We start from the raw sequence: 26,277 nt of genomic DNA, 5'->3' as shown, positions 1-26,277 counted from the left end.
TGAGAGGAGGCACTTAAACTGATGCAGAGGCAATGTCAGGGCATATTTTGGGCACAGGAGGCAGCTTCCTGCACTCGTATTAATTTACCTCTCAAGTTAATGTGAAACCGTGGATACAAACAGGTGCACAGTACAAAGTGTGCACTAACTGGGCTGGAATGTCAAATTTCAAAGTCAGATTCTTGACTCTGTGGTTTCAGCACATTATAAAACGACATGCAGCTTGTTTATTTAATGTTGTTGAACCTCCTAAATTTGCCGTCAGTGACTACAGTTGTACTAAACAATCATCTCTGAAGAGCACGTCATGATTGTTTTTCCTCTCTGTAACAAACACAAAAAAATACAGCCTGGCATGTTGATAAATTGCTGTCGTGATCCTGCAAACTGTGCACGACTTTTTCAGGTGGAAGAAAGTGACACATCATAGCTTGTCCCCCAAAAAACAAACTGTGGCTAAATAAAAGTGAGAAATTGATACAAGCACCCTGCAAGATTGTCCTGTCTGTTGATGGGGAGGACTGTAAGTCTAATAATATAATATTCCCCGTTATTATTATTATTACAGAGAGCAGGGCACCCAGAGTTATAAAAAAAAGCAAAGGTATTTGGTCAGTATGTGTCACAGGGATCCTTTTTAATTTCCTCAGAGAGTCAGACTGTTAACGCCTGTCTGAGTTTGGACCCATACAGCCTTACTGCAGGTTATAATATGTCTGGCACTTCTAATAATATTTGTCACGATGTGAGCACCTCATCCACACCTTGCTCTATATATTGTTTGCCTCCTCTTCACTTGTTGGGACCGGCTTTAGAAGACCTGATACTCTTACTGTATCCGTTCAGGATCACGACTCTCCTGCAGACTGCCTGCTCTCTTGCCTCTTCAGGGTCATTTGTTAATCGGTGGCTGCGATGATCATAGTTTTATAGTGTTTCTCCCCAGCTCGGTGTGTGAGCTCAGCAGCTGTGCTCCTCCTTCAAATAGCTGTTTTCTCTCTTGTCTCTCTGCTTGCTGCTGCAGATCACTAGAGGGTTGCATCCGGAGCACGAACGGAGGAGGACTGCAGCGATTTTTCTGCGAAACAGCAACTTGAATCCAGGCGCAATGCAGGTACAATAAACATTCATTATATACAGGCTTTGATTTACTTTTTGCTTGAATAGACTAACTAATTGCGGTAATATTCCTGTATGTGCTTAAAGTGCACCTGTGGAACCGTGTAGTGAACCAACTATGACTTTAGTACTATGTAATTTATCAGCAATAGAAAGTATTAAAACTGAACTGAACATCACAGAGAAACATCATTTTAGTGAGGTATGCAAGTGGTGGAAGAAGTACTTGGATACTTTGCATGTAAGTAGTAATACTCAAATGTAAAAATACTCAGTTACAAGTAAAAGTATCACCAACAAAAACTACTAGAGGTATCAAAGAAAATTCTCATTATGCGTCATGGCCCATTTCAAAGTACTATATATGCATTATATTATTGGGATGTTATAATTATTATTGCACTAACCTGTAAGCAGCATTTTAATGTTGTAGCTGTTTGCTATGGAGCTAAATTTAACAACTTTACGTATGTAACATTAATCCAGAAACATAATATGCGCTTATTTGACCAATAACTTCAGACCAGAAGACTTTAATCATATGGAAAACAGAAATAAAGCATGAGAGCCGATGAAGAGTCGTGTTCTGCTGTGCAGGCAGCAGGATCTGAAGGATCTGAGGCCAGGACAGAAGCTTTGAGCAGTTCCAAAGCATGCAAACAGCAGAAGGTTTGTCATTTCAATGAAACAGCCACCACCGCTGGAAGAAAGAAACGGTCTTGGCAGTTATCAGGTTGTCTCTTTGTTTTAGCTTGTGTGTGTGTGCGCGTGTGTGTGGTAACATATGTGTTGATCAGGGAAGGATAGTAGCCCACAGTGTTCACGGCAGCTCAGATGATCACAGGGAGCATCTCGCTCCTCGGCACACATGGCTTCAACTCTTTTAATAATGCAGCACTCTGGATGTTAAGACCACAAACTACCTTCCCTTCAGATCTTTCAGTTTCTCAGCGTGGAGCTACAGAAATTCTAAATGGGTCACGGATAATTTAGTATGACTGATATTTTATCATTTGTTTCATATATTATGGTTTAACCCTGACCCCAAGACTCTCCAGAAGGTTGTTTGCTTGCATTTAAGTACAGGATTACTTTTTTTTTTAGCTTTTTACTATGATTGTGTATCTGGCATGGGTGCATGCAGTGTGACTGTGTGTGCAGTATGTGTCTGTTTGCTCATGTGGCTTTTTGATGATCCGACCAGCATCAGTCTTAGTGTTTTACTTGTAGTCATCATTCACCTCAAAATGCCAGCCAACTGTGATATTTTATTGATGCAGTTTCAAGGAGTGTGAATTATTGAGCGACGTCCTCAATGCTCTGTATGCGTTGGCATCCCTTCATATTCATATAGGGGACCAGGGGGACAGAGGAGCTCCCCAGATAGTGGCTCTGTCCATTTTCTCTGCAAACTCTTTACATTACAAACGCAACAACCTTTTAAAGACAGCTGTTTTATTTATAAGGCCGGTTATCGCAAGCCAGGAAAAGACTTTGCAGAGACAAAGAAAAAGGAGACAAGAGCATTAAGAAAACCACCTCTAAAAGATCCATACGACAAAAGAAGAAGAAGAAAAGAACTTGAAGCAGTGTCAGGCAGAACAGGGTGTTTTACAATAACACTGATAGTGGCTATGAGTCAACACACAGGCTGAAAAACACAGTCCAATAAAAACGGTCCCCAACAAAAACAAAATATTCAAAATGGAAAGAGAACCAATCACACAAAACCCAAAAGCATCACAGGTATCATCCTAGATCTGTTCTACTGTTTAAACTCTGCAGCTCAGATATGAACAGCTTCATTGTCACTAAAATATTCATCTGAATATAGAAACACTGAATGTGCATCCAGTGTGAGATGAGATGATGTTACGTGATGGTGCAAATAACTGGAAACGAGAGGGCTCGCACGTCCCTATCCTCATAAGTGCTCATGCTGGAAGACTTAGAATTAGATTTTTTACTCTCTGTTTCCAGAAACTAAACACATTCAAGACTTCTTTGATATTAATGTATGAAAAGACCAACTTCTTACGGAAATGTGTAAACAGATCCCTTCCTAACAATGCAATGTTAAAAGATGCTGATGCAAAGAGTCTGAGTATGAGAGCAGCTACATAAAAAACATAGAATAAATCTTTGTGATCAACACTTAGTAATATCAAATGAGCAGCGTTTGAGTATTGAAGTATTGATTACTGAGGTATTGATCTGTTCGTCCATACTCACCAGCTGGCTGAATGTCTGACCTGCTGCTGGTCCATCTGTCCTAAGAGCCTTGCTGTGTTTCACCATATGCAGCTATGAAAGCAGGTCTAGCATGCCAGAGCCAAAGCTGCTGCCATGTCATAGACCCATTATTGATTAAAACCTTTACCAGTATATAACTCGTCCTTCCTAAAAGGCAGTTATGGGAACCTCTGTGTGAGACGCAGCTTTAGAAGAGATGTAATAGGTCAGATGTTAAAGGTAGGGTGAGTCATTCTGGGGAAAGATTGTTGATATCTGCTGAATTTGAAACTCAGTGAATATCTCCTCACGGTCTGCTAGCTGTCTGTTCTGTTAGTGAGAAATAATCCAGTTTTTGTACACAGCCCTGGTTCTGTTAATGTAAAACAAAGAAAGAGGGTCAGACCAAGCCATGCAACACTATTCCAGCCAATCAGCAGCAGGTGGCGTTTGTGCACATGAGGATGGGGAGGGGATAAAGAGGGATGGTAAATCTGGCATGCTAATGAGAGAGATAAAGATTTCAACAACCTGTACCACACAACAGATGACAGCTTGTAAAGTTAGTCTTTAGGCTTAAGAGACCCATTGGTCTATAAGGCAGGACAACAAGTTGCAATGCAGAGACATTTACTCTTTTTTAAGTATTTTGGGGCCATTTCCAGCCTTAATTAGAGAGCATGCAGCAGAGGACTGACAGGACATGACAGAGCAGAGATGATCATGATTTGTGACAAAGGCCTAAACTCAAACCAGGGCACCCCAAGATGTATTTCTGCATTTTGGGGTGGAGAATGCATGCTCTGCATGTCTGGTTGGAGGCTCAGCATTGTTAACTTTCCAAATCAAATATGTCAACAACAAGACTGAGAGTCTACAGCCATGCTAGTGGCTCTGCAAGGTTGTATTTAGGCACAGCTGTGCTTTGAGCTAAATGCTAAAGGCAGCATGCAAACATGCACACATTGACAATGCAAACATGCTTATGCTAGCCTCACTTTGTAATGTTCATTTCACGTTTAGTGTGTTAGCAGGCTAGCATTTGCCAATTAGCACAGTGCTGAGGCTGATGGGGATGGCGTTAGTTTTGCAGTATTAGTGAAATTTGTGCTGCAAAATGAAATGAAGTGAAGAGAGCGCCAAAGTTAGCACAATTCATCCCAAGGGAGACGTGAATTACTGCACCAACTTTCGTGGCAATCCATCCAATTATTGACAGGACAGACAAAAGTTGCACCAAAGTTGTTGGGATTCATCCTCTGTGCCAAATGTCATGAAACACTTTAAATACTTTTTGAGATATTTCAGAGTGGTGGACCATCTGCCCATCTGGTGAGCAGAACTGTCCGCCATAGCAGCAGAAATTACAGCAGGGGTGCTTGTTTTCTCCTCCCGGCCTGCTGGTGTGATCAGGTGAACCCTCTGGTGGGGACTTTTAAAAGTACAGAAGCACCAGAAGGTCTGTCTGCATCGAGCTTCACTTTCCTCTCTCAGGGGACGGTTTCTTTTCTGTCCCCTCAGGCGGATGAGAAGGCGGTGGATGGCGGCCTGCTGCCCGATGCCAACGGGAAAGACCCGAACCCGGGTGGGCAGACGGAGGGCTCCAAGTGGCAGAAACCACGGCTCTCGCGTAAATCTCTGATGAAGTGCTGTCTCGTCAAGTGGATTATCGCCAGTACCACGCAACAAGGGCCAGGTACAGGCACATGAAGAGGCGCATCACCAGGCTACCTACAGCACAGCATATTAAATATCTGCATGATTGTGTGTGACAGCTGGGGAAGCAGAGCAAAGCAGGAGGGAGGTACAGTAGGAGGGCAGGCCTTCAGTTTCCAGCACTACAGAATACATGAATGTTAAAGCAGCCGCCTCGTCCACAGCCTGTATCTTTTATATGTTCTCGCCCTTCTTTCCCTCTACTCAATGTTCACAGCGCAGACCTCTCTCTTCACCAAACGTCACTTCATTTCAGCAGCTAATCAGTCAACCAATGGACCGCTAACGCTTTCCCCCTCACCTCTGATTCTCCTTCATGGAATTAAGTTTGATCCACCACACATCCCTCCCTCCTGAACTAATGCTTGCTCTTCCTCTCTTTTCCCTCTCTCTCTCTCTGTCTCACACAAACACACACACACACACACACACACACAGCTGTTGTTTATTATCTGACCACTTCACCTTCACCTTGATTTCATCCTAAATTCTATTTTCAATCTTAATGATTCAAACAACACAATTTATGCTGGAATTAGTCAACAAGAAAATGAAAAAATGCACAGGTTTGGGTGTCCATTCGTCATGTTTGTGTATCACAAAAGGAGAACTGGCACATTCTCAAGCTGAAGAGCACGCCGCCTTCCACAGGCTGCCCCTTCATGCCCCCATTCTCTTGGTTTGTCTGAATTATTGACGCTGTCCTTCTGTGCGGGCAGACAGCGCAGACAGTCGGCCGTGTGCATGCACTTCTACAATCTGTCAAAGCCATATCACACCATCTCCGTCCTTCAAACTGATCTGGAAACAGTCCCTCTGAATTGTTACGTTACCTGCTGATATTTGAATCGGACTGGTTAACAAACACAGTGATGAGCAGACAAATTCTCTCCTCTGTGGTTTCCAGAAATTTCCTGTTGTTGACATCCGGACTCGTTTACTGCTGACTTCTCTCTGTGCCAGCAGACAGATGGCCGTGTACCTCGGACACCACACTGATGAAAACAGTAACAACAAATGCCCTGATGGCTGAAGTACTTTGCCTGTAAAACAGGTACATTACACAGCTGAAATATATTGCATCTCTAATTTGGATATCAGGAAGGAAGTGGTCCTGCCGATTTATTTTTGAGGCCTTTAAGAGTGGTGACAGCAGGACTGTACTGAAACACTAATGACTGTGTTTACATCTACATCTACTGATTCAAATACATCAATATTCTCATTATTATTTTTACCCCTCTGGACTGTTAGTTTCAAATTAAAATGGAAACACGTGTTAAGGTTTAAGCATATCTCCTCAACATGATCGCCATCCAGTGGTCTGCAGACATTATGGCACCTGAATATCTCTGTACAGTAGCAGGGTGGTCTGCACTCACTCCCATACTGGTGTATGTCACGCAGAACGACTCAGTAAAAAAGCCAGGTGGTTTCCAGAGACGTGCTCTGCCACAATCACATGTTCTTAACGTTTAAAAAGTCATGCTGGAAAATGTGGAGTTGTTGTTTAATGATGAAAAAGATGTTCCATGATGCAATGCGCAGCATGATTTATACGTTATGAAATTCAGACTAAGATGCCTGAAAGTAACGCATATTTTTTGCATCAAACAGCAGACATCAGCAGAGGATGATGCACTTTTATGTTGTGTAAAATCTGAAAGTTTTTAAATGCCTGTTTGGCTGTAATTATAGTGCATTTGTTGTACTACAGGTAGTCGTTAGCATAAAATGTCTGATGAGTTCTTGCACCTCACACTGTATGAAATAGCAATTTGTCACCAGTAATTTTCTCAACCCTGAACACGGCAGACACACTGCTGCACTGTTGCAATACAAATCATAGTCTTCAGTCTTAAAGGGGCAGTTTGAACGTCTTCTCATGACCTAAGAACTATGAGATTATCCTTCACAAATAATTACAGCATATTGTTGCTTTGCTTACTTTGCTTCATTAAGGCTTTTGGGTGGTTATTGATTTGGTGTTTGTAAAGGAAACAAGGGCATTTTCCTGTGTAAATTGGTCATCAGTGAATTCAAAAGTTTAAATATTTTGGAGGTCCAAATGTACAGCTGTCATTTGTGGCTGCTGCTGGGCCTCCTGCACATTCTTCTCCTTGATAACTGTATGAGAGAGGAAGCTAACTGTCATATAATATTATGTACAGTGAGAACATACTGTATATGCCTTCTGTCAAATCGTATCAGCTGTTTGAAGGAGATCCATCAATGGCCTACAGATGATGGAAATGCTGCAACAAAAATGACATTCAGAATGGCATCCATTTAGAAACATGCATTTTTGACAATTCAGTCCAAAGTTTGATGATGCAGAGTGGAAGATGTGTGTCTGAAGCCCCCCCCAGAATGGTGATTTCTTGCCAAAAAAAATAAAAAGAAAGAGCTAAAAGGATGCACTAAGAAGCAGGGCTGAAAGAGGGTAAAGTTAAGGGTGTTTAAATGTGTGACGAGAACTTGTGTGATAGATTTTTGATTGATGGCCTCGGGCTCTGAGCTGTAATGCTCTCACTGCAGTCATTAAAAGCCGACGGTGAGACTGATGGCTGCACTGTCTGCATCTCTGCATGCTTAAGCCACCTCACTCTTGTCTGTATTTAATAGAAGAACAGGGATAGCGCAGCACTTAGGGTGCATTAAACAGTATAATGCTGCATTATTTTTATGGCAGGTGAGTGTCTACATGAGCTCATACATCTTGCATGTTGGTGTAATGGCTGAGTGTGTTTCTTTCTGGTGAAGCAGGATGAACCCACACATCAAAAACACTGCAAAAATCCACATTCTTATGCAAAGGATAACGAGCTGCACCATTTTTTAGACAACCCATCACCTCTGACCTCACAGTTTACACTCTGCTGACTCATAAGGTAAACGTGTTATTTTTTTAGGGTTATTTTCCAATGCAAGACACATGCTCTTCCTCTGAGTGAACTGGGTGCACTGCTAAAGTGACAACAAATTATAGTGTGTACTGACAGAGCAGCCTTAATGTTTGAGTTAAACACACTAAAATGGCTAATAAACAAGTATATATGTGTCTGTATTCCAGTGCTGAAAGGTGTCTGTATCATAATGGCTCCTTATGGCTTGTTTTCTATAAAAAACTAGGAGAATATCACTCTTGATTGATCTGCTCTGATGAAGCTCTGAGCTCTGAGCTCTGATGAAGGTTTTTTTTTTTTTTTTTTGCTAAAACGTGTCAGTATATGAAATAAGATGGTACACTGAGGCCATAGAATTGAGATTTGTTTTGAGTTTTTGGAGTGGTACATTAGTTATTTCAGTATCTGTTTAAGATAAGGCCATTTTCCTAAACCCTCCCTGACCAACCAAATGCATTTCTGGCCCGCTTTCTCTCCATAGAAGAATATTTAAGCTCTGAACAATTGATTTCCTCTCCACCCTCCATCCTACTTAAACTGGGTCCATTAAGTTGTGCAGAGTCATCAGTTGAACTATACTCATATTCATCTCCTCCATCACAGCACAATCATACCAAGACTCACTCATGTCTTAACAGCAACTTGCAGGCTTGTGGAAAAGTCTTTAAAGACCACTTGGACCCTCTGCATGTATGTTGCGTGGAGCACTTTTCAGAATCAGCCTCTGAGGTGTGCAGGAGGTCTTTGCAGCGCAGATATAATTCACTTTAACTTAACTATTCTTAACTACAATGTTTTTACAGTCACAACGGTCGCAGTGTTTTTCAGCTCTGAGTGAAGCCCTCTGAGTTATTGACCGTGTGTAGCACTGAACAACCTAGTAGACACAAGCAGCGCCACACAGGGCAGGGCAGGCTCCTTCATTCTAAGTGCTGTTCATATCCCAGCCATCAGCCAGTGTGGATCAATGCTTGGTTTTACAGCTTTAAATCCTTGACATGACTGAGCAAATAAAAGCACATGGACTGTCAATCAGAGACTATTAGTAAAGAAATTCCTTCAGTAGTAACCCCACCGCTGCCGCCGCCGCCACCGCCACCACCGCCACAACACACAGCCCAGGAGTAGATGGAGTGAGTGGGGGGTGGAGCCCGTGAGTTGATGGAGTTGTGGGAGAGATCCTAAAATGAACCGGCCCGGGACGTAACAACGAGTAGTAACAGAGATGGATTATTGGCGAGTGGAGGTAGCTTTGGATCATTTTGAGGGATTCAGACTCTCTGAATTTGATATTTCTTTGCAGGACACATGCTGGACTTTGAACCTGTTTACTTAAAGGAGGATGCTCTGCAGCCAGTCTATTAGCTTTTTTTTCTAACCTGTCAGTGGTTTAAGTCAGGGGTTTCACTTAAGTGAACGTAGTGGCTGACGCCTGTATGAAAACACTGATAAAAAAAGGAGGCAACTCGAGGACAGAGAGGATGTTTGTGATGATCCAAGCTGATGAGATTCAGCATCAGGTTTACAAAAGCATTTGTTAAGTTTTTTAAAAAGGGGCTTTTGTATTGGCAGTATCTAATGCAAGGCGACAATGGGACTGGATGGCATGGAAGTTATTGCCATAGTTGTTGTCATTGGACTGTTTGTTGTCGTGCTCAAACAGTTTGGGATTTGGGAGCCCTTATCGCTGGAAGGTAAGACATAAAGAGCAAGTGTGGAGAAGTTAAATGTGGATGTTTGCATGTGGTGTTCTGTGTTGCATCAGAACAAGAATCTTGTCAAACTGTCTTGTTTTTTTGATTTTGCTGACTGATAGTAATGCTATAATGGCGAGGAACTGCAGTCACAAGCCAGCTGTAGTATATTACAGGACAGATTCATATTTTCAGGTCTTCTTAAAACAACTAAAAGCAATACTCGCATACATAGAAAGAGCTTCTGGTCAATTGTCCCTCCTGTTCACACAGTGACATTATTTTTAATAGTGTGTTCACTGTGTCGGTTATTTTTGTATTCAGTCAAATATTTTAACAATTCTGTGACTTTCTTCTTCCTCCCCTCTCATTTCCTCATCACTTTCCCTCCATCTCTTCCTGGTCTGATCTTTGTTAACTTCCCATTTGTGTTTTGTTCTTGTAAAGATGGTGAGTACTTCCGGGACTGTTCCTGTTATTTGCTTTCATTGCACCCCAGCCGTCTCTATAAACTGTTCGCCTTCATTTTTTGTATCACACTGAATTTGAACAGTTTGGTCCCTTTGGCTGATATCATAACCCCATTTCTTCCCTGCTGACATGCAGACTTGTCAAACACAGGTGTCACTAATTAGACTGATTATGGCTGCAGTGGATTTAGGCGTGTTGTTGTGCATACTGGCTCAGTGGCAGCTTAAATGGCACTTCATCCATGTTGATTAGTGACCGCTGTGATTTTACGGCAAGTTAAAGGCTGCGTCTAAATTCACTCCCTGTTTGCTTCCTGTGTTTACTTTCCACCATGTTACTGAAGATGAAATTCATGGTTTTTAACACAACAGTGGCCTCAGTGAGCGAAAGGAAGATGCATGTATGTTTGCATGTAAGTGTTCTCCCACTTCTTTAGCTTATAAGACTTATAAGACAAAAAACGCGGCACTACGCCTGTCAGTGATGGAACAAAAATGATTTGAAATCTCTAAGCCTTATTATAGAGAGAGACACAGCTAAAGAGTTTCAGGGGTCTTTTTTTCCTACCAAACTGCTCTTACCCGCTAGTTGTCTATACTCTATACTTGTATCTGCGTATTTCCTCTAACCATCTTTATTTCCTCCAAGCTACAATTTGCTCTTACTCATAATTTTTTCCCACTTCTCTACCAAAAAAATCCCCAAATCTTTCCCGCTGTCTCATTTTTATCCAGTACTGTGCTCTTACTCCTTCTTATCTCCTGCCCATTTCCTTGTCTCACCTTTCCTTCTTAAACCTCTCCACTTTTGTTTTGAAATTTCTGTTACCTTCGTGTAAAGATGGTGAGCATTTTGAGTTATGTGCAGCCCTTTTTGATTTTCTGCCTCCCATCTTTTTTGATTTTCCTTGTATTTTCAACTCCTCCCCGGCCCTTCCTTTCGTTTTCTTTCTTTCTTTCTTGTCTTACCTCTATTTCTTCCCTCCTTTCTTCCTGCCCCACCCCCTTGTTTTCTCTGCTTCCCGCTGACAGACAGCTGCGACAGCGACCTCGAACTCTCCATGGTGCGTCACCAACCCGAGGGCCTTGACCAGCTCCAAGCCCAGACACAGTTCACCAGGAAGGAGCTTCAGTCGCTTTACAGGGGCTTCAAAAATGTATGAAAACAATCAGCACAGTCAGTACTTGTTGGTCCAAAAAACTTCTGAAGTGGATTTGATTTGAAACTATGAGCTTCCATTTTTCGTCATCTTGGCATTTGTCTGTAAAGCTTTAACAGTCGTGGCGGCTTCGGGGGGCAGTTTGAGCACTATTTAGAATTCCTTAAACTAAATATACACTACTTGGCCAAAAGTATGTGCATGCCCTTTATTTCCAATCTGCTGCTTCAACAGCCGCCACAATAAAATACAAAGAACAGAAATTAAGTCATGGACGGCTAGACAGACAACAACAACAACAGGGTTCACAATAACTTTCAACAGTGTGGGTTGTATGATATTTGGGTTGGGTCACTACTGTGTTTGTGGGAGAGATAGTGTGTATGTATGTGTGAGCAGTACATGTATGTCTGCATGTGTTCAAAATGTGAGCAAGTGCAAGTTTCTTTATTGGCCTGACCTTCCCCAAACTGTTACCACACAGTTGGAAGCATGCAAACCCAACCTCTGACACTTCATCACAGGTTGCATATCCTTCCTCTTTCTCAGGCTGTTTTATTTAAATACCTTTTTCTACCTTTTAGGTGCTTGAATAGGTAAAATCATGCAGTAATTTACAGGGGGGAAAAAACAGACAAATTGTTGATATTTTTACTTTTATTTATTTTCCATCATGAGAGCGCTGAGGCAGGTCTCGACACCCAGGTTGGGTCTAAAATATGACTTTAATATGTTGCTGTAATATTATAATTAACCTAACTAAGAACTAAGGGGTCTAGCTGAAACCATGAAAAACACAGAATTTTTATCCACGTCTTTAAAGCAGAAAAAAAAAACACCATGATCTTTTCTTAAATTTAACTTTAAGTTTAGTTTTTGTGCCTAAACCTGCAAACTGCAACCGTTTCACAACGTTAATGACGTGAGGACTTGTTGCACCTCTCCAGTGGTGAAATTTGCCATTTGGGAACCATTGGGAGCCATTGGCAATCAACTTATTCAGTTGTTTAGGTACGAGGATGCACGTGCACGAGTGCAGGAGTGACGTGGTATTTATTTTTACCAGCCGCTGAGTCGGGTAATGCATATTGACAGTTAGTGACTGTAATATGCCATTAAAGGCTGCAAATTGCCATTAAAGAGGAGTAGAGCACTAGCTGATGTAAGCAAATCCGGCTTTAAACTTTAAAGGAAAAAAGCTTGCAAATGTTTAATGAGGCTTCTGAGGTCTTAACGATACCCATAATGAGCTGTGGTGGAAAATGTTCAGTGTGAACGAACCTCTAATGAAATTTGCACAGGTTACCTTTAAATAACCAGACAGACATTTTCCACAGCAGATGTTCTGACTTGTCAAAGCAGGAAAATTAGAGCTATCACTTATGTTTTTAGTCCCACCTGAGCTTTTGCTGCTATCATAAGTCACAGTGTTGCGGGGGGTTTTTTTGGTTTTTTTGCTTTTTTTGTTTTTTAATGTAATGAAAACCTATGCCTAAACCTATATACTCACAATGAACTACAATGCCTGGAGGATAAGAATATAACATGTGACTTCCCATTTGGTTTATGATACAAGAAATGTTCCTGCTGCCCTTGGCGGCAGACTGCTCTGCTGAGTGACATCTGTTAAAAAACATTTTAATTGATTTTAGCTTTCAAAAGCTAATGTTCTCTGGCTTGCTTTTTTTTTCTGTGTTCATGTTATACTGTTGTACTGAACCGTTTTCTTTTCTCTTTCCTGCATCTCTTGCATTTTCCCCCTAATTTCATTCAAAACTGGATGTAAGAACATGTCACACCAGCTTGAACACATGTAGTCTGTTCATTATTACATTACTCTGGGGGACCTGCATTGTGAGAATTATTATTTTGTAAAAAAGCATGAAAGGCCTAAGTGAAGATTTTCAATCAATGAAAGATTTTGGATAACCTGCTCTCTCTCTAGTGGCCACATTCCTGCACTGCAGTCAGGATCTGCACAGCATGATAAAATAACAGACTTGAAAACTCAGGTCAAATCCAAGCCTCTGTGAAGCCATCTAGCAACACTTAGTTCACCTGCTCTGTTGCCCACTTTTCCACAGACTGATTTCCTGATCCTGTAATATGTTTGTCAGGTCAACATAAGATTATTTTTTGTCATATCAACCTATCAAATCTGAATCATATAATGTGCATGTTTGTTATAATCCTGGGCTGAATTATCCTGATCTGAAAATGGAGCAGCTGCAGAAAGAGCAGCTGTTCTCAACCAGTTAAGTTTTTGACTCAGTTTTAAACAAAATTCATCTCAAATCCTCTAGGCTGTATCAAAATCTAATCTCTTCAGAATAACATAAGCAGCACTGATGGAAGTGATGTAAATGTTTTTCTCTTTCAACAGGAATGTCCCAGTGGGCTTGTGGATGAGGAAACTTTCAAGACCATTTACTCCCAGTTCTTCCCTCAAGGAGGTACAGTATATAAATAATGCAAAGAGGTATCATATAATGCCTTCACTGACTCAGTCTGCTATTATTTCTTTATAACCACGCTCCTGTTTGGAATAGCAAGCTTAATTCGAATAACTGAACAATGAAATTTTATTTGGTTAACCTGTGTCAAAGATGAAAAAAGAAGATAAAAAAGATTTTAAAAAAGGGTGTTAAAAGTTCTAATACTAAATATTCATTGTATGTTCTCAGATGCAACCACCTATGCACATTTCTTGTTCAACGCATTTGACATGGACAGAAGTGGCTCCATCCGGTTTGAGGTGAGTCCACTGGGGACTGCGTGTTTGTTTTTATAATATATGGTCATTATCATGGGTGGCAGGGGTTTAGTTTGAATTTCAATGATTTCTGTTTAATTAAAGCTAATGATCAAACTTCCTCTCGCTTTAACAGGACTTTGTGATAGGATTGTCTGTGTTGCTTAGAGGCTCCGTTACAGAGAAACTGCGATGGGCATTTAACCTGTATGACATCAACAAAGACGGCTACGTTACCAAAGAGGTACACTCAACAAACAAATTCTCGTTTGTGAGAAAATACACCAAAATCTGCTGCAGCGTCCTCATTTCTGCCTATGTGCTATATGTTTTCTGCAGGAAATGATGGCAATAATGACCTCCATTTATGACATGATGGGCAGGTATACCTTACCCAGTGTACGAGACGATTCCCCTTTAGAGCATGTGGAGAGATTCTTCCAGGTATGTTGTAGCCAAAAAACCACACAGGACAATACTTGGCATCAGCGTACTGCAACCTGAACATGTCCACATTTTTCAGAAAATGGATCGGAACAGAGATGGAGTGGTGACTATTGATGAATTCATAGACACCTGCCAAAAAGTGAGCCCATCATCAAACTGACAAGTTTTACCTCACTGTGAATGACCGAGTTCATGCAGCTGTGTGCAAAAATGACACATTTTGTCTTGGATCTGTTTTTCTTTCTCAACAGGATGAAAATATAATGGCCTCCATGCAGCTCTTCGAGAACGTCATCTAGTTACTGTAGAGGGACGTGGATCAGTGTTGCTGCATACTGCTTCCAACTACAAGCTTCTGGCCCTGAAATAACTTCAGTCATCCTAAAGGGAACAACTGGGTCATTCAACACATTTGACACATTTTATTACAAACTGGCAAACACTATTTATTTTTCCAGTCGAACTGTTCTATGCAGAAAATTGTGCAGAATTCACCAAGTCAGCTGAAGAAACGTTTCCTTGCATGACAGTTTTAATTTTGCACATGAGGAAAATGTGAAAAAAATGTCATCATTGCCAGATGAGCATGAGTGCTTGCCCACTATTTAATAGCATGTGACGCAAACCACAATGAACACAAACAAGAGGTTTTATCGTTGACCTCTCTGAAACGTAGGCAAATTAGAATACATTGTTACTGTATTATACTGTAAAGAAAAGAATCATGTTTCTAAATTCTTCAGATTTTTGTGAAAAGGTGATACCCAGTCATTCTCATGTTAACCCAAATCCTGCTGGAATAAATATTTACCTTCACATAATGGTAACTCCATTGAATGTTTTCTATTTCTATATTATCATGCCCTCGGAAGTCTGATATAAAATCTATAATTCTTGTAATAATAAGACAAACAATCATAATAAAAAAGCTGAGGCAGAGAGACACAGATGACAGGGTTCCAGATAACAGGTTTGACACAATGGCATGAAATAAATGCAGCAAGATAAAACAATTTCACCAGGAGTAAGTGGAGAAGGGCTGGTTAAGTACTGCACGGTTAATGAGGGACAGTGGAAACAGGTGAGCAAGCAGCCAGAGAAGATCTGGTGACTGGGACTGGAGGGAAAGGGGGTACTGTAGGCCAGCAGGGAGCAGCTGAATGTGGGACATGACTGGGACAGGACAAAAAGTCAGAGGGCATCTGGCGAACGGAAAGAGAATGGCAATGCATGTGTTTGAGCTAAAACATGAAATGCTTTAAAGGTGAGAAGCAAAGTCTTCAAATCAATTCTAAAAAAACCTACTGGTAACCAGTGAAGACAGGCCAAAACAGGACTGATATGATCTTGTTGTATTTATTAAAAGCAGAGCAGTTGCATTTTGTACCACCTAATCTAATGAGCATATTCCATTTTTTTTGTTCCTTGGCTGAACAACTTTTGTAATTTGTTTTTCAAATGAAAGGTCACTCTCGAATATGACACCCTGGCTGCAGGTTTGACATTTGTAGACAGGGAGCAAAGATGTTTTTGTAAAATAGGGATGTTTGGGAGACCAAAGAGAATAATTTCAAAATTGTTTTCATTTAGCTGGTTTTTAGTTAGTTACTGATAATGATAACTGATAGAAATTGCCTTCTTCATTGGTTTTCAATGGGACATAAATTTGCATGTCATCCAGCGAACAATGGTACCAGATTTTGTATTTATGCATGATATGTCCCAGTTGCAGCATGTATACACATAACAGTAGAGGACCAAGGATGGAGCCTTGAGGAACACCACAGAGGAGGAGACCTCACCGATTGCCACTGGTTTCATGAGTTTCATAAATACGATTTCAAGTAGTCTAAGACAGCGTCCCTTATGCAAACCCACTTTTCAAGACGAACCAACGGAATAAAATGAATAACTGTGTCAAACGCTGAGCTGAGATCAAGATCAAAATCAAACAATCTCCAGATTCAGCTATGAGTAAAAAATTGTAACTTTAATGAGGGAAGTTTAAGCGCTATGATGTGAATGTAAAAATGAGTAAACAACCTCCTCTAAAATTGTAATTTAGAATTTGGTTTACAATATTTTAAATGCAGAAGGTCAAAGCAATTGTTTAAGTGGTGGGTGCACTGCTGCATGCTTCTGAGGGAACACAGCCCAATGGCACCATTTCCAAATGGTGGGACTAGTCTGGCAGGGGTCACATCTAAAGGACTCGATGGAGGCTTTAATGTGTCCAGTTCACACTGAGAGGGCTTCAAAATGACTGGAGCTATAGAGTGGAGAAAGGGTTACCAGTGGCATGACCAACCTGGAGTTCGATTTCATGGATTGTGTTTGTAAAGAAGGACAAAATTGCATGATCATGGTGGAGGCTTTAGACTATAAAACATGTTTAAGACTTTTTATCAGTATGAAGAACGCCATTTTGCTTATAAATGGATGTATTCATCATGCAGAACAAAAATAGAGGGAATCAACTGATCATTAACAGAGAATAAAATAAACAAACACAGCAGCAGTTACATCTGGCTCTGAGAATTGTACCCCTTTTGTATGAAATATCCACATCAGGAGTCTAGGGAACAAGTGAGAAGATTGTTCAGAGAAGCATTTGGAGAACATTTCTTCAGGCGAAATCAAAGAACTGTGAACTTTTGGTTTGTGTCATGTGTTATGGGCCTGAAGATGATGTAATTGTTCTAAATCCTTCGCGTGTGGAGTTTTCATCTTGTTTGTATCCTGTTATCAGCTTTCACATAGACAACACACAAGGCTGGGTTCTGTTGTAGCACATTTCAAAATCTAGCAAATGATCACATCAAACAGGTTGCATTATATTTGAAGTTATGTAGCTGCGAAGCTGCAAAAAAGCAATGAAACATACGTCTAGGCAACTTGCCACATACGTCCAGTTATGTGGAAAATTCAGTGTGTTAACCCCGTTGTAAGAGGGATACTGAACAAACCGACAATTGTCCAAAATGTGACTTCAACAGGATCCTCTGTGCCCATGACAAAGAAGCAAAACTTCATATAGTTGTTTGATTTCGCCTGAGGGAATTTTCCTCTAATTTTTAGTGACCAATCTGTCTAGGCTGCCGTTAACAATCATCTCTCTGTACTGCGTCCTCTGGACTACCATCACAGCCTTTGCATTTCATACAAAAGGAGTAGAATTCTTACAGCCAGATGTCAACCATCCAGCGATAAACATGCTGTTGATTTCATTCCATTCAAGTGTTCAGTTACAGTTTACTTCCTCTATTCTTGTTATGCATGATGAATATATCCATTTAAAAGCAAAAATGTCTTTTTCATCATGATAAAAAGTTTCAAGCATCTCTTATAGTTTATTTTCTGTGTCTCAAGTGTAAATGAAAAGGTGTAAAAGTTGTTTTACTTAGTTTTAAGTTCTAATACATCTTATAGTACAATAAATTAAAACCTTGTTTAGATGCAAAGGTGCAAAATCATTGTGTAATGTTCAAAATTGAAATACCAATGGTTATTCTGCATTGCTTTTGTTGTGTTATTCTTCCACTAACTTGTGTTCAGAAACTGACTGTAACTGCTGTGGAGTACAGAAATGGGGGGTTGGGGGATTTTGGTGGTAGTCATGCATTTTCTAAGACTGAAAGCCAAGAGAACCCAAGCAGAGCCTAATCATGATGATGAGATTTTTACCTGTAATTGTACGTTTTATGATAGAAGTAGGCATAAAATAAAAGCAACAGTGCAAATTGCATACTGATTACTTAAACCCCTCTGCCTTTACCAGAATATTCTTCTTTTAAACTTGCATTCATTTTGACTGCCAAAGTTGGGATACTGTGAAATACATAAAAAAAGCAGAGTATGATAATTTGCTAGTCCCTTTGTACATATACTCAATTGAAAACAGTGCAAAGACAGTATATTTTATGTTTAACCTCATCAGCTTTATTGGTTTTGTAAATATCTTCTTATTCTGAATTTGTTGCAGCAACACGTTTTAAACAAGTCGGGACAGGAGCAACAAAAGACTGAGAAAGTTGTGGAACGCTCCAGAAACACCTGTTTGGATCATTCCACAGGTAAACAGGTTGATTGGTAACAGGTGATAGCATCGTGATTGGGTGAAAGGAGCATCCTGGAAAAAGCTCAGTCGTTCAAGCCAAACAAGGATGGAGCGAGCTTCACCATTTTGTGAACACATGATTGGATAAAGGATGTTACTACATGAGCTCAGGAACACTTTGTAAAACTGTTGTCATTAAACATAGTCTGTTTGCAAATAATTGAATTCTGTTTTTATTTACGTTTTATACAGCATCCCAACTTTTTTGGAATCAGAGTTATATATAATTACTGTTCTTCTTGTGCTTTGAGTGTCTTCCTCTTCCTACAGGCCCAGTTAAGTTTATAAGATCCATCGTAAAGAGACAAAACAATAAATCCCAAACCAGTGTTGAGCATTAGAAACACAGAAGCATAAACATGTGAGCGTTTCATGAATAAAAGAAAGTACAAACATACAGGTGGGAGCTGCTGCAGACATGTGGAGGAAAATAGCCCTAGCCTTTGCATTTGGTGAATAATAGGAGAAAACTAAATGTGTGTGAAATGCCACCGTCAGCTAAAATCATTCAAACCGTACTGTATTATTGATCTTGAACCAATAGCATAGCAGGGTTTGTTTTGGGGAGGAGCTGTGCTGGCTCTGTTGACCTGATGTTGGTATGGAAATGATTCTGGTACCAAAATGCTGCTCTGCTGTACTCTATGTGTTGTGGTTTGACAAAGGACTGCTGCTCCAGCATCACGACCTCTCAGTGTGACCAATCAGAAAGGTAAAAAAATAATAATGACAAGTATTCTTTATGTTGTTATGTTATTGATTGCAAAATGGATGGTATCAACATTATTTTACCTGTGTGATTTAAGTTTTAGAAATTACTTCCTTCCGGATGCATTGTAATTATACACATTTACACACAGCTGCAAATCTACATCCTCTGGTACTGTCATTAATCTGTTTTGTAACAAACTATGGAAATATACAGTGTAATACGCTGCTTATCAAAGCCAAGAACACAAATGCATCATGAAAGGGAGAAACAATGCCCAGCTAATCCCAGTGTTGACAGAGCATGTGGATAGTTCTGGATGTCTGTTGTTAGTGTTGGAGACCATGTGACTTTGGATGTTCAGTGAGCAAAATCAAAAGCTGTAATGCAAGTTTGAACAGCAGCCAACAGGCTTTGCAGACTCCTCTTTCTTTGTCTCTGTAATGTCATTTAATATTCTCAGCTTTAGTAACTCTGGTGCTCAGGTTAAAAAATAGTGTTGAGGTTATTTACCATCCCTCTTCACCTGCCACTCTGTCATTCATACATGTAGATGTGTTTTTGCAGGTTGCAGATCTGCAGTAATGACTGGCCAGCAGAAGCTTCTCTCACTGTGGGTTTGGCTGTTGCTTATGGCAGCTCTGTGCCCAGGTGCGCAGTATGTATACAGTAAGCGTGTTGGCGGCTTCAAGGGTCGAGGAAAAGGCGATGGCAACAAAGCGCCTCCGTCCGAGAGCCGAGGCCTCTCCAAGCAGGGCCTGAAGTGGGCGGGAGCAGCAGCAGCCGGAGTGCTCGGGGGCACGGGCACCGGGTACGGGCTGGGGTTCCTCGGTAGGCCAAAGCACGGATCTGGGAGTCATTACAGCCATAAGACATCCTCCTCTGAGCAAGATCAGCGTCTTTACTACAATGAAAGGCAAGGGTTTCGCAACCAGTCTCTGTGGAGAGCCTTCGTTAACGCGGCTGCCCCGGCTCCCATGACTAACATCTTTCTCACACTTGGACATGTGGTGTCTTTCCTCATAGTAGCCTGGATAAGAGACATGTGATAGCTAATCACTGGGAAAGCAATCAATCATGAAAACAAATCAAATAAAAGCTCCTTTGAACAAGTTATCCTCCCTGTCCGTTTTTGTTTAATATAGGTTGATTATGTTTATCCAACTTTATCTTTACAATTGGAATATTACTAATATGATTGCAGGGCCAGAGAGACCACTAAAGACCCTGAGGTCATTTTTTTTCTGGGGCTTTACTACCTCGGGAGCTAATTCCAGTATCATCAAATGTGATGATAATCAATAAATTTGAAAAACTTGAGCTGGGTATCAATATGACACCTTCCTTTGGGGAACATAAACATGTTTGACTATAAGATTATTTTCATCATCCATTAATCTGCTGATTATTTTCTTGATTAATCGCTCTGATTAATAACTTGCTCATCAAAACATCAGAAAACTGCTTGTGAATGCAAATGTCCTGTCCTGTTCAAACTACAGCAGACCAAAACCTCAAGTCACTCAATTTTCTCTAGACAATGAAATGTCAGTTCTTCCATTTGAGAAGCTGGAACCATCAAATGCAAGAATTGATCATATCGTTTTGCTTGAAAAATGACCAAAAATGATTTGTTTCAAATTAATTCAACTTTTTTGTTGAACATACTTAGATGTTCATTCATACAAACGGATATCAAACTGCTCAATGCACCATTGCCAAATAAAAAGCTTAAAACAATTCAAACTGCACACATACTGTTTTAAAAACAAACAGCAGAATAACATCAGGATTGAACTGCAAGCAACTACACTGGTTAGCAAACTGAATTCACTCTATATTGCATGTGTCACTGTTTGTGAAATCATATCATTTTGGCAGAAAAAAACATGATTTGTTACTTATTTTATTGAACACATAAACATCCATGACAAACCATATTAGTCATATTATTTGATGAGTAACCCAAAGTGTTTACAATTGCAGGTCAAAACCAGGAGATTCACACAGATGTCTGTATTCCCAATATGAGCTCAATAATCCTACAGGGACATTAAGTGCACTTTAAAGATATTCTCCATCACAAATTATATGAAAATGTGAAATTTAAATCTATTGAAAACAATTTGCCAAAATCAAGGAAACTGAACAGGATGGAACAAAATAAAGGTATAATAAGACATACTGCACAGTATGCTTTGTGAGTAAACAATACTACACTTGACTTTTTGTTTTTAGTTCACATACATCTTATCGTCATACAGCCCAGTTATTACACGTTAAATATTGTTTATGTACACCAGTACTCCATCAAAATAGCTGATTGAAATGAACATTAACAGTTTTCCTTAAAACTGAACCTTTTTTGTGTGTGAAAATCCCTTGAAAATGGCATCACTGACAGTCTGCAAACTTAACATATGTAGCAGTTTTATAAAACACAGTTACAAAGTGCAAAGGTACAAGACCCAGAGGGAATGAAAAAATGGAAACAGATTAAAAAAAAACAGCAGGAACAACAAAAGAATCACAAAAACAAAGAAATAATCTCTAGATAAACTTCACTGTGCACAAAAGTTCAAAAGTCGATCAAATTGATTCTGAAGCAAAAGAGAAAACTCCTGGAGAGACACACACAATGACAGCCAGGGGAGGCTAGAGTTCAGGAAAAGCACACACATATTTACAGACCTGCCAGCACCTCACCTATGGCTATCTCCCCGTGCTCGGGGAAGATTCAGGTGCTGAAACTAAGATGCAGGGATGTACTGATCGGCTCAAGCCTTGAAAATCTGGCTGGAATGTCTGGGAAGTTACGCTGTCCCTGGAAACTTGAACAAGACAAAACATGAATCAAGAATCCAAGTTTGGCACAAGGTGTGGGAACAAATCTAACAACAACAGGAGTATTCAGTTTCCAGGCAAATTAAAGCCAGTGCCAGTGTTTGCACTTCCAGTGTTAATCTTGCCTAACTGATAATAGATGTGACATTATGAGACTGTGTGTGATGCGTAAGGTTGAGGTATAGAAATGAAGCAGATTTACTGTTGCAAGAATTTAGGATTTAAATTTTGAATTGCTGTGGATCTTATTGATTCAAAACCTCAAATGAACCCCAGCCTTCACCAAGCTAGCACAACACAGACTGAAAGTATCAGGCGCTGTAGTTTACAAAAGCACATATTGTTCTCAGCAGCTGCAGAAAAGGTAGTGACACCACTACACCACTAATAACACCATTTGCTGCACATCAAAGGACGCATGTTCACTGACGCCCCTGACTGTCAAGCGCTATTGCATGCTATCCAGGATTTTACAGGAAAAAGCAAAGCAAACACATCATGTACCTGAGAAGAAATAGGGCTATTCTGTACTTATTTTATCATTCTGTGTTTATTATGCAATATTAAATCATTTGTCCATAGGGAAATAGCTTCCAATATTTCCCAATATGGTTAATTGATGTTTACCAATTTGGCAGTCACGAGGAAGGTTTGTCTTAATAATGGTTTACAGGTATACTTGCAGAGTGTAAAGACCATATGGGCTAAGTGTTTGTGCCTTATCCTGTGACCATTAAATGCTCTCATCTTGGCCACAATGACATCACCACAGATCATGTCACATCACCATCGTCGTGCTGAGCAAATCGCTCATTTATTTCTCCTTTCTCACTGACAGCTCACCCAGAAGCAAAAATAAAATTCCTTTACTTCATTCAGCACGTTTGGTTGGGGCTGATTATCTCTCATTTTGTTCCCACTGCCTAACCACATAATTTGGAAGTGATCACTACACCTGCACTTTGCACAAACAGTCTGATCAGAAAACCCACTTTTTTTTAAATGAGTTACATTTCTTCAAATGTTGAAACACATTAATGATTGATCTCCAGTCTACTATTGTTCAACTCTGTGTACTTGCATTGACATGGATCCAGATATACCAAGTTTACATGGAACCTTGGCTTAAATGCTCTTTTACATTTGATTAAAATGAATCTTCCTCTTGATGAAACATATTTAACCACTGAAAAATCACTCAGTACTCCAGATGGAAATGATGAAAAAACGATGTCATGATGTTAGTTGGATGTTTTTTGTACATATATAAAACTCTTAATGTTTCAATCCTAATTTACACAGTGGCAGATCTATTGCCGTAATAAAGTGTTACACTAACTTAAGTAAGCAGTAATCTGAATCTCGGCTCTATGCATTCAGTGCTTAATAATGTGGTGCATGAAAGTGCAAAATAAATTCTTTAAAAAATCAACAGAACAAAGCTAGTGCAGCTTGTACAACAAAAAACTGATGATCTAACTGACAGCTGCCTCCTTAAAATTGACTTGTTTAGTTACACATTTGTTACCTTTTGCAATTTTTCTCTGACAATAATAAATGATTGACGAAGCATGACTCAAAGAGCTTGCAAGACACAGCTATGGTTTGCACTATTGAGATAAGATACATTAACTTTATGTGGACGTGCAGACATAATGGAAGAAGTAGAAATCCCATTACGGTGTCACTGGAGCAGGAACATGCTGGACAGCAGCATGAAGAGGGAGGTGAAAAGCTGAATCACCCCACAGCTGACAGGTCTGCTGCTACGACTGAACTGAACCTGTTGCTCCGCTTCTCGTTCCTGCAGAAAGCGCTCAGAGTAGACCATGTACTGCTCAACACAACGTCGGGCCTTCACCTGCTCAATTAGGGCTGGATATCCAATCTCCTCAATGCTAACGGTGTCATCATCCTCATTACCTCCACTTTGACTTGTAGGACTGGGAGAGCTGCTGTCCTGTTGTTTAAGGAGGTCGGTCTTATTCATACAGCGACTCATGAAGTTGTCATAAGACTCTGCCCGTGGTGGAGGCTTGTAGACATAATCACGGCCAAAGTCTTTTTCATCTGTGGACTGGGAACCATAACGGCGGTACATGTAGTTGTTGTAGTAGTACTCTTCTTCAGGGTTGCGAAAATTGAAATGTGGTCGTGGGAAGCGCCCTAGTCCATATCCAATGGCCATCCCGGCCACAGCACCAACGCCTGCTGCCACCATGGCTTTTTTGGCAAAACCTGGAGACTTGGGTTTGTATCCCATATTTTGCACAGAACGAGAGAAAGGAGAGCCTCCCATCCCATAACCGCCATATCCATAACCTCCTCCACCATACCTGGGACTGAGGATCTTATTATTTGGGTTCCAGTTGGGGTAACCACCAACCGCTCCACCAGGGTAACCCCCTGGATTGACAGCAGGCTGGCCCCAGCCCTGTCCTGTATTTCCCCCTCTGACTGGGTAACCACCAGCTGCTGGGTACTGATAAGGGGACCTTTGGTTAGGATATCCACCGGCTGCTGGGTAGCCTCCTCCGGCCGGGTAGCCTCCTGCAGCTGGGTAGCCTCCTGCACCGGGGTAATTGTTCGGATATCCTCCTTGGTTGGTGCCAGCTCTGCCTGGATATTGGTTAGGATAGCCACCTGCTGCTGGGTAGCCTCCAGCAGGTGGATACTGATTTGGGTAATTCCCTCTCCCTGGGTTTTGGTTAGGGTATCCCCCACCAGCTGGGTATCCACCTGCAGCTGGATAGCCACCTGCAGGGTTCTGGTTTGGATAACCTCCAGGATTGGCTCTACCAGGATACTGGTTGGGGTTACTACCGGCTCCTGGATAACTTGCAGGGTTTTGTCTGGGATATCCTCCTGGATTAGAGTTGCCTGCTCCTGGATAGGGGTAACTTCCACCGGAGGGATATGGATTGGTGTTTCTGTTGGGTTGAGAGCTGGATGGTTTTGACTGTGTCCCACCCCTGTTGCTAGTGGATGAGGTTTTCTTGCCGCTGCTGCCACCTTTTTTGGCCCATGTCGGTTCAGTGTTCAGGAGAAATATAATCAGGAGGGACACAAAAGCCACCTCGCATAAACTCCGCATCATGGCCTTAAAGAGAAAAACGTGTCAGGTAATGACCATTTAATCAGTTACGTATTACAAAAACAAACCGCTTTCCCTGCTGCTTTTTCCAGCGTGTTCTATAGGATGGCAAGAAAAACAATGGAGGACTTTAGCAACCATATAGCTGCAGATAGCCTTAGTCTTTTATAAGGCGCTGTAATTAAGTTTCTAATATTCAGGCCAGGGGCTCTCGTCATTCTCTCATTATTTTGTTGATACCACAATAAATCCGTTAATTAAATCAATAAGTCAGCCATAGCCACTATGAGCAAACGACGAAAGACGTTTTTATTTTTAAAGCAGTGAGTGACCATCTTTGCATCATCTTCATCCTGTCCATTCGCTTAGTTAAACATAATAATGTGCGGCTTTGTTCTCCCGCCGAGCCAACCCAGAAACACTTACATAATGGCAAGCATAAATGAACTATTTCTTACCGTGAAATGACGCTTTATCGATGTGCTTCGGAGGAGATTCGGTGATAATGCGTTGCTTTCCCGTCTCCCTCTCTGTTATATTCCCTCTCGGGAGAGGCTTCGTCGAGATCGGGTGGGTGTGCTCGTTTTGATGTACACGAAGTACCGTAGGGGGATTAGAGGTTCTGTGACCTCCGTCAACAAGAAGACCAAAAAAATAAATAAAAATGCTCTCAGTTATGTTTTACTTTAAGAAACCTTTAACTTATGACTGGTTATTTCACTTATTTACGGACGCCAACTAGAATTATCTGAAGCTAGCTGGAGCTATATTTTACCACATAACAGGTACCTTTAATTTGGATAACAAATGACGAATATGAGTTATTCTGTAACTTTTAATAGGTTTGCACTGCCTGGAGCGCTCGTTAAATTGTTAAATAGCTTTATTATTAACACAAATGTACCATAGTATATGTAGGCTAAATGGTGTTACCGGTCCGACGACAACCGTCACATCCAGGAATTTAGAACAAGTGCATGTCCGAAGACTGCGCAGTTCGGTGCATCTGAGGAAGAG

The 26,277-nt window shown here is 40.8% G+C and overlaps 2 protein-coding genes across 4 annotated transcripts; one reads left to right on the top strand and one right to left on the bottom strand.

Annotated features, from left to right (window-relative positions):
• Positions 1 to 1,048: 1,048 nt before the first annotated feature.
• LOC121622938 (calsenilin-like) lies at positions 1,049 to 15,191 on the top strand. 3 transcript variants are annotated; one of them, XM_041960014.1, is made up of 10 exons: positions 1,049 to 1,114; positions 4,873 to 5,047; positions 8,308 to 8,310; positions 11,170 to 11,294; positions 13,681 to 13,750; positions 13,982 to 14,052; positions 14,186 to 14,293; positions 14,389 to 14,493; positions 14,573 to 14,635; positions 14,748 to 15,191. In XM_041960014.1, the coding sequence occupies exons 1-10, from the start codon at positions 1,109 to 1,111 to the stop codon at positions 14,793 to 14,795; spliced, it is 774 nt and encodes a 257-aa protein (XP_041815948.1). In that variant the 5' UTR covers positions 1,049 to 1,108; the 3' UTR covers positions 14,796 to 15,191. The 3 variants fall into 3 exon arrangements, with proteins under 3 accessions (XP_041815948.1, XP_041815949.1, XP_041815951.1); XM_041960015.1 differs by lacking the exon at positions 8,308 to 8,310; XM_041960017.1 differs by lacking the exons at positions 1,049 to 1,114; positions 4,873 to 5,047; positions 8,308 to 8,310 and adding an exon at positions 9,565 to 9,667.
• An 8,507-nt stretch (positions 15,192 to 23,698) lies between these two features.
• Positions 23,699 to 26,242, bottom strand: LOC121623507 (translation initiation factor IF-2-like). The gene is made up of 2 exons (XM_041960794.1): positions 25,719 to 26,242; positions 23,699 to 25,267 (listed from the first exon to the last, which is right to left on the bottom strand). The coding sequence occupies exon 2, from the start codon at positions 25,261 to 25,263 to the stop codon at positions 23,851 to 23,853; it is 1,413 nt and encodes a 470-aa protein (XP_041816728.1). The 5' UTR covers positions 25,264 to 25,267; positions 25,719 to 26,242; the 3' UTR covers positions 23,699 to 23,850.
• Positions 26,243 to 26,277: the final 35 nt, after the last annotated feature.

Source organism: Chelmon rostratus, chromosome 19 (genome assembly GCF_017976325.1).
Source record: "Chelmon rostratus isolate fCheRos1 chromosome 19, fCheRos1.pri, whole genome shotgun sequence".
NCBI lineage: Eukaryota > Metazoa > Chordata > Actinopteri > Chaetodontiformes > Chaetodontidae > Chelmon > Chelmon rostratus.
This window is presented reverse-complemented; position numbering and strand designations above follow the sequence as displayed.

What these genes read in the sequence shown, in the direction of transcription:
- LOC121623507 (XM_041960794.1), bottom strand. Translation starts at nt 25,263, where the DNA reads ATGATGCGGAGTTTATGCGAGGTGGCTTTTGTGTCCCTCCTGATTATA.
- LOC121622938 (XM_041960014.1), top strand. An exon ending in TTTACAGGGGCTTCAAAAAT is followed by an intron (nt 11,295 to 13,680) that starts GTATGAAAACAA and finishes CTCTTTCAACAG; the next exon opens with GAATGTCCCAGTGGGCTTGT. An exon ending in ATGTGGAGAGATTCTTCCAG is followed by an intron (nt 14,494 to 14,572) that starts GTATGTTGTAGC and finishes CACATTTTTCAG; the next exon opens with AAAATGGATCGGAACAGAGA.